The 13,392-nt window shown below is 38.9% G+C and overlaps 2 protein-coding genes across 2 annotated transcripts in view; both read right to left on the reverse strand.

Moving 5' to 3' along the window:
* Window positions 1–1,003: 1,003 nt before the first annotated feature.
* Window positions 1,004–1,421, reverse strand: LOC107662755 (alpha-2-macroglobulin-like protein 1). Its single transcript, XM_016452834.1, has 2 exons — window positions 1,200–1,421; window positions 1,004–1,129 (listed from the first exon to the last, which is right to left on the reverse strand). The coding sequence occupies exons 1-2, from the start codon at window positions 1,404–1,406 to the stop codon at window positions 1,004–1,006; spliced, it is 333 nt and encodes a 110-aa protein (XP_016308320.1). The 5' UTR covers window positions 1,407–1,421.
* Window positions 1,422–2,331: 910 nt separating this feature from the next.
* Window positions 2,332–13,392, reverse strand: part of LOC107662756 (alpha-2-macroglobulin-like) — a gene marked incomplete at its 5' end in the record, with an annotated part of 17,283 nt that continues 6,222 nt past the window's right edge. Inside the window, 15 exons of the mRNA XM_016452835.1 lie at window positions 2,332–3,295; window positions 5,220–5,325; window positions 5,417–5,512; window positions 6,311–6,392; window positions 6,833–6,951; window positions 7,077–7,289; window positions 7,371–7,564; window positions 7,650–7,812; window positions 7,902–7,976; window positions 8,113–8,269; window positions 12,015–12,090; window positions 12,200–12,376; window positions 12,458–12,541; window positions 12,622–12,673; window positions 12,772–12,893. Of these exons, the coding sequence (XP_016308321.1) occupies window positions 3,255–3,295; window positions 5,220–5,325; window positions 5,417–5,512; window positions 6,311–6,392; window positions 6,833–6,951; window positions 7,077–7,289; window positions 7,371–7,564; window positions 7,650–7,812; window positions 7,902–7,976; window positions 8,113–8,269; window positions 12,015–12,090; window positions 12,200–12,376; window positions 12,458–12,541; window positions 12,622–12,673; window positions 12,772–12,893 (1,757 nt within the window). The remainder of the gene's footprint in view (window positions 3,296–5,219; window positions 5,326–5,416; window positions 5,513–6,310; window positions 6,393–6,832; window positions 6,952–7,076; window positions 7,290–7,370; window positions 7,565–7,649; window positions 7,813–7,901; window positions 7,977–8,112; window positions 8,270–12,014; window positions 12,091–12,199; window positions 12,377–12,457; window positions 12,542–12,621; window positions 12,674–12,771; window positions 12,894–13,392) is intronic.

Raw genomic sequence — 13,392 nt, forward strand, 5'->3', positions numbered from 1 at the left:
AGAAATAAATGAGAAAAAAAAGCCAGGACAATTCACAAAACACATGCAGTTTATGGGGGGGTCACTCTGGAGGTCCCTCAGGACAGACACGGGACAGTGGGCCTCCAGAGTTCAAAATTCAATTTTGTCCCAGTGATCTTTGCAATCTCCCTCAATCTTAGCATCAGTGCTCAATGTTTTAGCTTCAGTAGGAGTGGGATTGATGTAGAACTGAGCGACCTGAGATAGTCAACATGAACAAAAAAAATTATTAATCATATCATAGCAGAACACCCATAAAATGCTAAGAGAGGAAAGAGGAAAAGTGAGTCAATAAAGCTGAACGCACTACAGACCTGCACAGACACACAGGCTGAGCCCTTCACTTCAATGCTGTATTTGGCTGGAACGTTCTGCAGCTGCTTCTCCTGGTACAGTAACTTGTTGTCCTGATTGACATCAAAGTGGTGAGTGTCTCCTGCTGACTGTACAGTCACTGTGCTGGAGCCATCAGAGCTGAACACTTTGCTGAAAACACCAGCTTAAACCAGCTCATGACCAGCTTAAAACAGCTCAAACCAGCAGCCATGCTTCAAAACATACCTAACCAGCATATGCTGGTTTTTTTTCAACGGACATATCAGTGATCAGCAGAGAAACACTGTGATGCTAAATATTGTCTGCAGACAAACCCTTTGGACACAGTAACCAGCTGTAGGTCTCTGTCTTCTCAGTTCCTTCAGCCTGCAGAATAAAACAGTAACATCAACACATCATACTGACATAAGCAGCATTAGGATCATGGAGAAATTATGTCTGAGAGCCGTTTGATGTGCGCTGACCTGTACAAGCAGACTTCGTGTGACTGTGTCAATGCGTCCTCTCTCTGGCACGCTCACAATCTCATTGTCACACACAGTCTGGGACGCCTCTGCCTCTGCACTGACTGTAATATTCAAGACTCCTACAACACAAGACATGTACGTGAATATACAACAGACAGAAAAAACTGAGAAACAGTGATTCAGACTGGAAAATTTATAAAACCTGTAAAGGTTTTTCTTCCATTAGCACACAGACAGGATGAATACTGATCATCAGAGGAGGCTTTGAGAGTGTAGTCTGAGGAAGGAGCTGGAGTCACTTTAACCTGTCAGTCAAACACACATGATTAGTGGCATATTTGATATGATTGGATAAGACTAAGTCTGAAATCTTACCATGATGCACTTGGACAGATAGTTGAAGACAGTGGCCTTCAGCTCAAAGATCTCCCCACGGATGATGGAGTAAGGCAGAGAGAGCTCCAGGAAGAAGGGCTGGAAAACTATCAGCTGAGCAGGAGGAGCCAGACCCAGACCTTTGGAGGACAGACAGAAGGCCTCCATCTCCCAAGAGGTGATAGTGTCAGGAACCTGAGCTGACATGTCCCTACCAATATTCAGCAGCTACCAAATTATCCCTAGCAATAATTTTGATCAAACAATTAAATAGCTGTATCCCTTCTAGCCTTAACTGAATAACAACGTGCAGTAAACAGTAAAACTGTTTGCACTACAAACCAGTGTGTTCATAATTGATAATACATTAAAATAATATGGTAAGACACAGCAGTTTTCAATATCAAGCAACGAAATGACTGTTTTGTACAGCTAAAAATAGCTGGATGCGGATGAGAGCAGAAGCTAGACCCATAAAATTTACAAATGTCCGCGCCCGCTCTTACGGGAAGAAAAAGGTGTATATTCACAGATTTGAATTCCCGGATCAGTAACTCGTGAGCTAAACAAATAACACTTCTTTTCAATCGTAGTAACGTATACAATGAGCTACAACCGAATTTTCCTTGAAACTCCGCACTGGACAAAACACATTGATCTCTATGCGCAGGCGGCGGAGAGAAGTCCAAAGGGACCCGATGCAAAGTGCAAAACCCGAAAATCATTACTACAAAAATAGTCAACAACTTCAATGTTACAAACTGTAGTGTCACTAAATTCAATTTACATATCAATGGTCTCTGGTTATCCTACTTCACTTATTTTGAACAAATGTGCTTTTGCAAAATGTTCATATTTTAAAAAAAAAAAAAAAAAAAATCAGTAACTTTACTGTTATTAAAAAATATTCAATAACTTCACTATTATTCAGTGTAATGCCATCAAATTAAGTGCACACATAAATGCTCTACTGCTGGTTATACTACAACACTTAGTTTGACAAAAATTGCTTTTGCATAATTTTTTTATGATATTCTTTTATGAAAAAATATTTAATAATTTTACTGGTATTAAAACATATTCAATAAATTTACTGTATCACACTGTACTATCACCAAATTCAGTGTACACATCAGTGCTCTCCTGCTGGTTTTATTACAACACTTAGTTTGCAAATAAATTGCTTTTGCATAGCTTCACTATAACACGCTTTACTGTCACCAAATTCAGTTCATACATCAGTGCTCTCCTGCTGGTTATACTGTAACACTTAGCTTGAAAAAAAATGCACTTGCATAATTTTTTATGATTTTTATTGTGAAGAATTCAATAACATCACTGTTATTAGAAGGGGGAAAAATCAATAGTTTCACTGTTATGCAGTGTAATGCCGTCAAATCCAGTTCACTGTTCTCCTTGGTTATACTACAATACTTAGTTGCGTTTGCATCATTTTTATGATTTTTTCAACTTTACTGAACTTCGAAACTTAAGCATTCCGTTAAAGAGGGGCTGGCACCAGTAACTGTGGAATTCGAAGTAGTCTATGGGTGCTTCTTATTTCTTATTTGTGCATCCTTGTTTCCTTTCTTTGCTTCCTCTCCTCGCGTCTTAGCGTAGGAGAGGAGAGGTGCAGCCCCCCCTTTTCCCTGGCTGCACCTTAAAGCTGAAAGATGCCACCTTCGGAGGATGCATTACAAGGTAGGAAAGCAACAAGGCATGTCTGAATCCAATGTCAGCTTCACTTCCTGTCTCCTTCACCTGATCGATTTTTGAAGGCAACATAGATTTATAGAGCAGCTTTTTCCTGGGATGCTCTGAAAACGTTACAGTTTATTGTACAATATTTTGGTGGTTTCATTATTTTTACAACATTAAAATGATTTATTTTCTATGATAAGATCAAACATGTTCTGTTAGAAGACAAGAACAAATTACAAACAAAATTGTGAGTGCCACTGAGTACACATTTGAAAATGCACATGAAATAAACCAATGGCACTGAAAATAACTGCTCATACAGTATTATGAGCTGCAGAATTGAAGGGCATGACCTCATTGACAGTGGAAGGAGTACTCTGTCTCAGACTGATCACCTGAAGGAAGAAGGTAACATCAACACACAAATTAATAGAAGAATAGAAATGGTAACACTTTATAATAACTTTCATTAATAAATCATTTACAAACATTATGTAATGCTTAATGAATCATTAGTTAATATATATTCTCATATCTAAAAACATGAAATAATGTGCTTGTTAATGTTTACTAATAAATGTATTAAACATTACCTAATAATTAACATTTCATGTAGATTAAAATGCTTACAAATGTCATTAAGCTTCTAATTCATATGATCATCTTGAAAATCTACAAATGATTTGATCAGTTCTTATACAATGATTAAAAGCTTTTTTTTATGCACAACACTTGCTGCTGTTGAGGTGTGATACGGGTAGAGTTAGGGACAGGTTTGGTGGTACGGGTAGGTTTAAGGTTGGGTAAGTGGTCAGCAGTGTACAGGGGTCAATTTGATTATTATAAGGGAACACGATTCAATCTGTTTATATTGCATTGTTTTGATAAATGAAAAATTAAGTATTTTCATGAAAATTGGTTTTCCCCCCTCCTGTTGATGTATGACTCAAGGAATATTCTGTTTAATGATTCACAATAGTATACTAATGTAAGTGTTGAGGCAATAAAAACATGCTTTGCACCCAAATCACAATGTGTCTTTACCAAGCATTTAGCTTAACTTAACTAACAACCCTTTACACAAAAGTTGTTACAGTAGCTAAAAGTCCAGTGCCAATAAGGATGCTAAAAAAAATTAGTAAATGTTTATAAACATTTACAAATGATGAATAATCTCAACTTTTGATTGGGTACTGCAAAAACATGAATACATGTTTTGTGAAGATGTGAAAATAGGGTCAATTCCAGTCATTTGGGACACTTTTTGCCATCGAAATGACTGCTCATAAAGGTACTAATGATCAGTAAAGGTTTATAAACATTTACAATTGATGAATAGTTTCCACTATAGCTTGGGTACTGCAAAAACATTAACAAATTAATAAATTATTTAAGATGTGCAAATAGTAGAAGTCTACACAACAAACAAAGACCAAATATATCACCTTTACAGACTGTGATTATGAGTTAATGAATATATTAACATGAATAGTTTGTGAAGTGCTTAAAATTAATAATCACGCTATATTTTCACAACATTTGTAAATGTAAAAATGAGCATTAGCTAATATGTGAACTGAAGTTTAATGACACTTTAAACTTAATGACAATAAGCATTCAACAGTACATTAACAAATAAACGTGTAATCATTGTGTAATTCCTGTTAAAATCATTTGTATATTTTTAAAACGCATTGAAAGTTTAATGACATTTGTGAACATTAACTAATGATCAGTTAAGCACTATATAATGTTTGTTAATGATTTATTAATGAAGCTTTTAATCATTGTAAACCATCTATCAAAATCATTTGAAGATTTAAAAAAAAAAATGCATGATCATATGAATTGAAAGTATAATGACATTTGTAAGCATTTCAATTTACAATAAATAATGATCTGTTAATCATTTGGTAATGCTTAATAAGTTCATTAGTTAACATTAACAAGCACATTATAAATGTAAATATATATATTAAGTAATGATTAGTTAAACATTATATAATGTTTGTTAATGAAAGTTATTATAAAGTGTTACCGAACAAGTTTATACCTCACTATAGTAAAGCAAGTCTTCACACACACACACACACACACACACACATACATGCAATGCAAGTAATATGATTAATAAATGAGCACGCCAGCTGATGGTAAATTAATTCAGCATGGCTTTGTGTCAACAACACAAAAGACAAGATACAATATTAAAAGTAAAGAGTTTATGAATTACATGCTTTGTTATTTATTTATTTAATCAAAATGGCATTAAACGCTATCTACCTTTACATTTTTCTGAATGTTAAAATAAAATCTTACTTGTTTGGTAGTAATCATACACTTTAACCACTGCTGGCTTGAGATTCTTCACTGGAAGAACTTGTTTCATTTGCATCTTGTAATTAATAGAAATATGTTTTGGAATCTGCAGGAGGATAAACAAAAATACATATACAGTAACAGTCATGGAAATTATTAAATACATGTTAATTTTATAAATGTTATTATTTATTTACCTCTGTTAAATAAACTATGACATGGTCTTCTTTTGTGTCAACCCGCTCCACATACTTCTGAGCATACATTACTCCTGAACCAAAGAGTGTTCTAAGCTATAGGGAAAATATAATTATTTATATGAAAATATGATGATGATGATGATGATGTGTTTTTTTTTTTTTTTCAGTTTTTTGCAAAGTAAACAGTAGTAAAAATGTGTAAAAATTGGTATGTCTTAAAGTGCCGCTATTATGGATTTTTGAGAATTACCTTTCATGCAGTGTGTAACACAGCTATAAGTGAATGAAAACATCCTGCAAAGTTTTAAATCTGAAAGTGCACCGTGTATAAAGTTATTGTCTCTCAAAAGAAAGAGTAGACTCTGAATCATTGAAATTAGTAGTTTTTAAAATGAATCCCAAGTCATTTCATGTTGATGTCAACATGAAACATTAGCATACTGCCCGCCCTCTTGTTGGTTTTTCGTTGGTTCCATTCGGTCTGAATGAAAATGCAAATTCATTCTTTGCCACTAGGTGCCGCTTTTGGAGCAGTAAAAATAGCGGTTTCCCCTGCAACGGCTGTACACAAAGCAGCACTGCACTCACAAACGCTGCTTTTTCAGGCATTACAGTTATGATTTAAATGAAAATGAGACCAATCGGAATCACCGCGCAGATTAGCGTCATGCAAAGGAGGGGTTTGGAAAAACGAATCATTGAGCGAATCGTTTGGGAGTCATTGAGCAAGTAAGGTAAAAATAAATGCATATTATAAGACAATGAAAGTGTTTTTTGACCTTGCATGCATGTCAACCTGTTGCTGGGGACTCCCAAAACCAAAATATAAACCTTTCATTACCCATAATAGGGGCACTTTAATACACAATTACTTTATACACCCAAACGCACCATTGATGTATCAGCTGTGAATCCTGATAAGATTTTAATATCCACAATGAGCATGTTAGTTGTTTCTTGGGGACCACCATACCTTAAAAAGAGAAAATGAACAGGCCTGATTTAATGCTAAAAACACAAACAAACAGGAACACAACGTATGCATTTAAACCAGCAGATGCATCCAATTTTTTTCTAAGTAATTACAGCATGTTACAACTGATACTACTGAGAAATAACTTTTCAGATTGTCAACGTATATATTTAAACCAGCAGATGCATCCAATTTTTTTCTAAGTAATTACAGCATGTTACAACTGATACTACTGAGAAATAACTTTTCAGATTGTCAACGTATATATTTAAACCAGCAGATGCATCCAATTTTTTTCTAAGTAATTACAGCATTTTACAACTGAGACTACTGAGAAATAACTTTTCAGATTGTCAGTAATTTTAGGCATTCACTAAAGAGGTGTTTATACACCTTAAAACAAAACAGTAGTCATAATAATAATCTAAATCTGTTTTTACTTGACAGTAAAGTTCAAAATGAAATTTTGTTCCAATGTTTTGCAATCTCCCTCAAACTTAGCATCAATGCTCAACGTTTTAGCTTCAGTAGGAGTGGGAATGTTGTAGAACTGAGCCACCTGATAGAGTCAACACAAACAAAAAAAACATTTACAATCCATCTCACAGCAAAATAACCACAAAATGCTAAGAAAGGAAAGAGAGAGATTGTGTGTGAGTCAATGAAGCTGAATGCACTACAGACCTGCACAGACACACAGGCTGAGCCTTTCGCTTCAATGCTGTATTTGGCTGGAACGTTCTGCAGCTGCTTCTCCTGGTACAGTAACTTGTTGTCCTGATTGACATCAAAGTGGTGAGTGTCTCCTGCTGACTGTACAGTCACTGTGCTGGAGCCATCAGAGCTGAACACTTTGGTGGCGTACAAAGACAGAGCCTGAAGAGCCACCACTGTGTCCTGATAAATTAATGTGTTCAGTAATGTGATTTTTACCCATTATTCAGCAATCATGTGTTTGATTTGAGTAGTTTGAGTCACCTGTGTGGAGGAGAATCCTCCATAGGCATTCTGCTGCTTCACAAGCCAGCTGACAATCCTGTTAGCAAAGCCCAGATCAGCTGAAGTGAGTGAATCTGCAGTGAGAGCAGCTAGCAGCACATATGAGCTGATCTCCACTGCCAGAGAATCAGAGTCATCAGCAGATGCAGACTGAGACCAGTGGAGATGAGACCCTTTAGGACACATGGACAAAAGAGACACCAGTAGCTCAACGAGTATGAAAAGACAACAGAAATTAATCAGAAAGAAATCTCTTACCCTCTGAAATAGCAACATCCTCCAGTTTCTTGAAAAGCTGCTGTCGAGTGTCCGTGTCTTTAGCCAGACTGAAAGTGTAGGCGAGCAGAGCAGTGGTGTAAGTGTTTTTGACATCCTTAATGACAGACTTCAAGCATGATAAACCTTTAGTGACGACAGGATCCTGAGAAACAGAGAAACAGCCGCTGTGAGCATTATTTTTCTATGAGATTATACTGTGTTTCCTTACTTTACTTTACCAGATTAACTTACTGTGACTGGAGTTTCCAGTTCAAGCAGTGATGCAGTAATGTAGGCAGTCATGGTCACATTATCATTCACTCCACCCTGGAATATATAGTATATAGAGGAACATATATAATATATAACATATATATATAATATATAATATATAGAGGAACAAAGAAAATATTTTTGTGATAGAAGGGAATTGTTTCTGTGATAATGTTTAGTGATAACACACCTTCATTCTGTTGTTGAACAGTCTTCCCTGTTGGATAAAACAGCCGTCTGAATCCCGTCTGCGTATTAACCATTCCTTTGCACTCTGAATAATTTGTGGATCAATAAATATGTATTTCTGTGCTTTGCCAAAAGACCTCAGGACAAAGGCAGTCAACCTGGTGTTTGAAAGTTTTCATTTAAATAATGTCATTAGTTGTTTCAGTTGATTAAATTAGGCCTGTCAAACAATTAATTGTGATTAATAACATCCAAAATAAAAGTCTGTGTTTACGTGTATGTACTGTGTATATTTATTATGCATGCATGTATATATTTAAAGCTGCAGTCTGTAACTTTTTGCGAGAAATAAAGAGAACCGAATGCATCTTGCGGAAGAACATTGTAGCCGGAGCTACTTTCTTTCTGTTTATGTCTAGAATAAGTCACGCAGATACTGGGCTATTCTGCAGGAGTTACTACCAGAACCAGTCTAAAATAGTCTGAATATAAAAACGTATTATAGGTGTACTGTATTGATTCAGGATAAGCCAGAAACACGGTTTGGAAAATGGATTCATGATCATTTATTATATACATTTTGTAAATTTTGAGCACAAAATAAGTTACGGACTGCAGCTGTTACATGTTCCTTGTGTGTGTTTTGCCCCTGTCTTCTGTGTGCCTTGTTTGTTTCCATAGCTACCCTCATTAGTTGGCATAGACACTCAATGGACCACCACACCCACTCCTTGTTAGTTTCCATAGTAATTCATTAGTTCCTTGTGTCCTCCTTTGTATAAATAGCCCTTGTGTTTCACTTGTGCTTTGTCAGTTGTTGAATGTTATTGGTGTCATTTCTACCCGTACTTTGGTTCTTTGTTCCCAGTGTTTCCTGTTTCTTGTTCCCTTTGTCGTCTTATTAAACTACCTGCACCTAGATCCACGCCTCAGCCTGTTTCCTCCAGCTACCCCACATAACAGAACAACCAACCATAACCATGGATCTAGCAGGTATGAAACTTATTCTCTTGCGCCAGGGCGAGCGTTCCCTCGTGGACCACACCCGTGAATTTTTGGACTTGGCGTATCACACAGATTTTCTGGACAATTCTTCGATTTCCTTTTATTACTATGGACTTAATAAATATCATAAATCACAACTTACCCTATTGATGGTCCTCGAGTGAGTTTTCGTGATTTTGTGGAGCGGGCTTTGCAGCTGAGTGGTTCCCCCTTCACCATGGGTGAGGTGGAGGAGGATTTCACCATCACCGCTCAGCCATCTGTTAAACATTTTTTGGGGGGAGCTATGCTCCTCAAGCTCTGGCTAACGCAGCACTCTCAAGCCCGCTGCTCGCTACGCACTCTAGCTCACCGGCCTCAGCACTCTCAAGCCCGCTGGCCGCTACACACTCTAGCTCACCAGCCTCAGCACTCTCAAGCCCGCCGGCCGATACGCACTCTAGCTCGCCAGCCTCAGCGCTTTCTAGTTCGCCGCCCGCAACGTCATCTGTCTCGGAAGTAGACGTTTTGTTCTCTGTTCTCCCTCTGATGGCTACAGCCATTTTGTGTGTTTAGGCTGTGCACACCTCGCCTGTTTCTTCCAAGACAGTGACGGCATCCTCCTCCAAACTCTTTGTGTTCCCTGTTGCCTCTGTTACGGCCGTGGACGCTGTTTCTGAACTCTCTGTGTTCCCAGATGCCACTGTTATGGCCATGAATGCTACTACTGAACACTTTGCATCCCCTAACGACTTGGTTGTTACCACAGAGGCCATTTCTGAACTCCTTGTGTTCCCTGATGGCTCTGTTTTGGCTACCGAGGCTGGATTTAAACTAGAGGTCTTCTCGGGTCCTAAAATCTGTACCCGACCCGAATCGACCCGAATCACTTCTTGCCCGAACCCGACGTGCATAAATAATTTTTTCAAAAAGAAAAACCCAACCCGAGACAGACCCGATGAAATTAGACCCGAGTCCGACCCGACTGCATTTATTTTCGAACCCGACTGGACCCGAACGTAAACGGCATTGATGTGTGCACAGCCTGCACCCATGCAGCCAGTCAGGAAAATCCCGGTGTCCTGCTGACTGATTTGGCCGCTTCTCCATTACTTTAATTTATTTAACATGTATTTAATTTGGTTATTACTTTATATTATTGCCTGCCTGATGGATACAAGTTATTTCTGAGTTCGGCTTTCAGTTGTGACCAGTGGATTTGAAAAATAAACGTGATAGTTTGATAAAAATTTAATCGATAGTTTTTCATAGCTAATCTAAAGCATAACTCATGATCATAGCATAACTCATGGCTTCGCAAGTGTTGTCTGCAACCTAATCTCCGGCGAAAGGCTTCTGCACACAAAAAAAGAAAAGCCCTGCATGAAGCGAGTGAATTTTCCTGATGGTTCTCATATCTATAAGATGGATTTCTTTTGGCGAGGTTACAAACGTATGCTCCTTTTCTATGTGCATTCCTCACTTAACGCGAACGTGCAAGTACACATTCAGGATAGTTTAAAAGAATTCAGGTCTTATCGGGTCCATTTGAAAAAAAAAGCACGTTTATTTTAAATTACCCGAGACCCGAGGCCGCTAATACCGAACCCGACCCGTGTCCGAGGCACCCGTAAAAATTTTGGACCCGAACCCGCTCGAGTCTCGGGTCGGACCTTGGGTTTTTGGATCCAAGTGGACCCATGAAGACCTCTAGTTTAAACACTCAATGTCCACTAACTGTGGTGGCTGCCTTGATGTGGCCAAGGAGGCCGCATTTGAACCCTCTGACTGTCCTGTTATGGCCAAGGAGGCCGCTGTTAACTTCTCTGTGATCTTTGTTTCAGTTCTGCCTGATCCACCTTGGTGGTCACCTGCCTCATTGGCTCCACGTTGGTGGTTATTTGCTCTGCTGTGGTGGTCATCTGCTCCACCGTGGGGATCTTTGCTCCCATCTGCTTTGCTGAGGTGGTCATCTGCTCCACCGTGGTGATCTTTGCTCCTGTCTGCTCTGCTGTGGTGGTTATCTGCTCCGCCCTGGTGCTGTTCGGCTCCACCTGCTCTGCCTGCTCCACCCTGGCCTCCCGCACTGCCTGCTCTGCCCTGGTCACTTTCTCCACCTCAGTCTCCAGGACCTCTTCCACCCCATGAGCCTGGCCCACCTTCCCTCCACCTGTTCCGCCTCCGCTCCACCACTCTCCTGGACTTTTGTTGCATATGTTCTGTCTTTTGTTTTTGGAGCGTCTGGAATCCGCTCCTTAGGTGGGGGGCTATGTCACCTGTTCCTTGTGTGTGTTTTGCCCCTGTCTGCTGTGTGCCTTGTTTGTTTCCATAGCTACCTTCATTAGTTGCCATAGACACTCATTGGACCACACCCACTCCTTGTTTGTTTCCATAGTAACTCATTGGTTCCTTGTGTTCTACTGTGTATAAATAGCCCTTGTGTTTCACTTGTGCTTTGTCAGTTGTTGAATGTTATTGGTGTCGTTTCTACCCGTGCTTTGGTTCTTTGTTCCCAGTGTTTCCTGTTTCTTGTTCACTTTGTCGTCTTATTAAACTACCTGCACCTAGATCCACACCTCAGCCTGTTTCCTCCAGCTACCCCACATAACAGCAGCTTTAAGAAAATTATGCTATATTTATGTATAAAATATTTATATATTATTTAAAAAAATATATGTATTCATGTATGTGTGTATTTATATATATATACATAATAAATATACACAGTACACACACATATATTATGTAAACAGACTTTTATTTTGGATAATAAAAGTCGGTGATTACTTGCGATTAATCATTTGACAGTCTATACATAAATCGTTGAAACTAAATACCATCTATGTAAAGTAAAAATAAAATTTTTATCTTTGTAACTATGTAGGAAAAAAGTGAGAGTGAAAAGTTACAAATATTTACCATGTATTCTCATCTCCGTGTCCAAATGTGCTGTATGCACCACTAATATGTCTGTAGTTCATCTGTCTCTGGTATCCTGTTGAGTTTAAACATTCTGGGTTGATCAAGTGTTTCTGAAGTCAAATGTGTTGTGACTTAATTTCTCAGTATTTCAGTATTCTCTTGACATGATTGATTTCTCTCACCGCTCTTAAGGAAGCCGGTGGCTCTCTCTCGGATGGCTGAGGTGAGCTGCTCTGTGTTTTCCAGATACTGCAGAATGTAAATATTGGGAGAAAGAATAGCCATGTTTTGTTCTCCACAGCCGTATGGCATCCGTAATAATCCGTGAAGATTGCTCAGTGCACGACCCAATATGTCTCCTACAAACCAAACACCAATGAAACACTACATTTTAGAAACCCAAACAAAAACTTCTCATTTCTGCTTATACTGTATGTTACCAATGACTGAAACAGTGGATCTGGCTGATCCCTCTATCACATCCTTAGGAAGAGTCAGATTCACTTCTTCTGAGAGAGTGTCGCCTATGAACCAGAGAGACAGAAACACACATCAGTGATCAGCAGAGAAACACTATGATGCTAAATATTGTCTGCAGACAAACCCTTTGGACACAGTAACCAGTTGTAGGTCTCTGTCTTCTCAGTTCCTTCAGCCTGTAGAATAAAACAGTAACATCAACACATCATACTGACATAAGCAGCATTAGGATCATGGAGAAATTATGTCTGAGAGCCGTTTGATGTGCGCTGACCTGTACAAGCAGACTTCGTGTGACTGTGTCAATGCGTCCTCTCTCTGGCACGCTCACAATCTCATTGTCACACACAGTCTGGGACGCCTCTGCCTCTGCACTGACTGTAATATTCAAGACTCCTACAACACAAGACATGTATGTGAAGATACAATAGACACAAACACTGAGAAACAATGATTCAGACTGGAAAACTCACCGAGAACAGAAGGAGTGAGGATCCATTTAAAGGTTTTTCTTCCATTAGCACACAGACAGGATGAATACTGATCATCAGAGGAGGCTTTGAGAGTGTAGTCTGAGGAAGGAGCTGGAGTCACTTTAACCTGTCAGTCAAACACACATGATTAGTGGCATATTTGATATGATTGGATAAGACTGAGTCTGAAGTCTCACCATGATGCACTTGGACAGATAGTTGAAGACAGTGGCCTTCAGCTCAAAGATCTCCCCACGGATGATGGAGTAAGGCAGAGAGAGCTCCAGGAAGAAGGGCTGGAAAACTGTCAGCTGAGCAGGAGGAGCCAGACCCAGACCTTTGGAGGACAGACAGAAGGCCTCCGTGTCCCAAGAGGTGATGGTGTCAGGAACTGTGACAGGAACCTGAGCTGATCCAGAGTC

Source organism: Sinocyclocheilus anshuiensis, unplaced genomic scaffold (genome assembly GCF_001515605.1).
Source record: "Sinocyclocheilus anshuiensis isolate Anshui unplaced genomic scaffold, SAMN03320099.WGS_v1.1 scaffold1144, whole genome shotgun sequence".
In the NCBI taxonomy this organism is placed as follows: Eukaryota; Metazoa; Chordata; class Actinopteri; order Cypriniformes; family Cyprinidae; genus Sinocyclocheilus; species Sinocyclocheilus anshuiensis.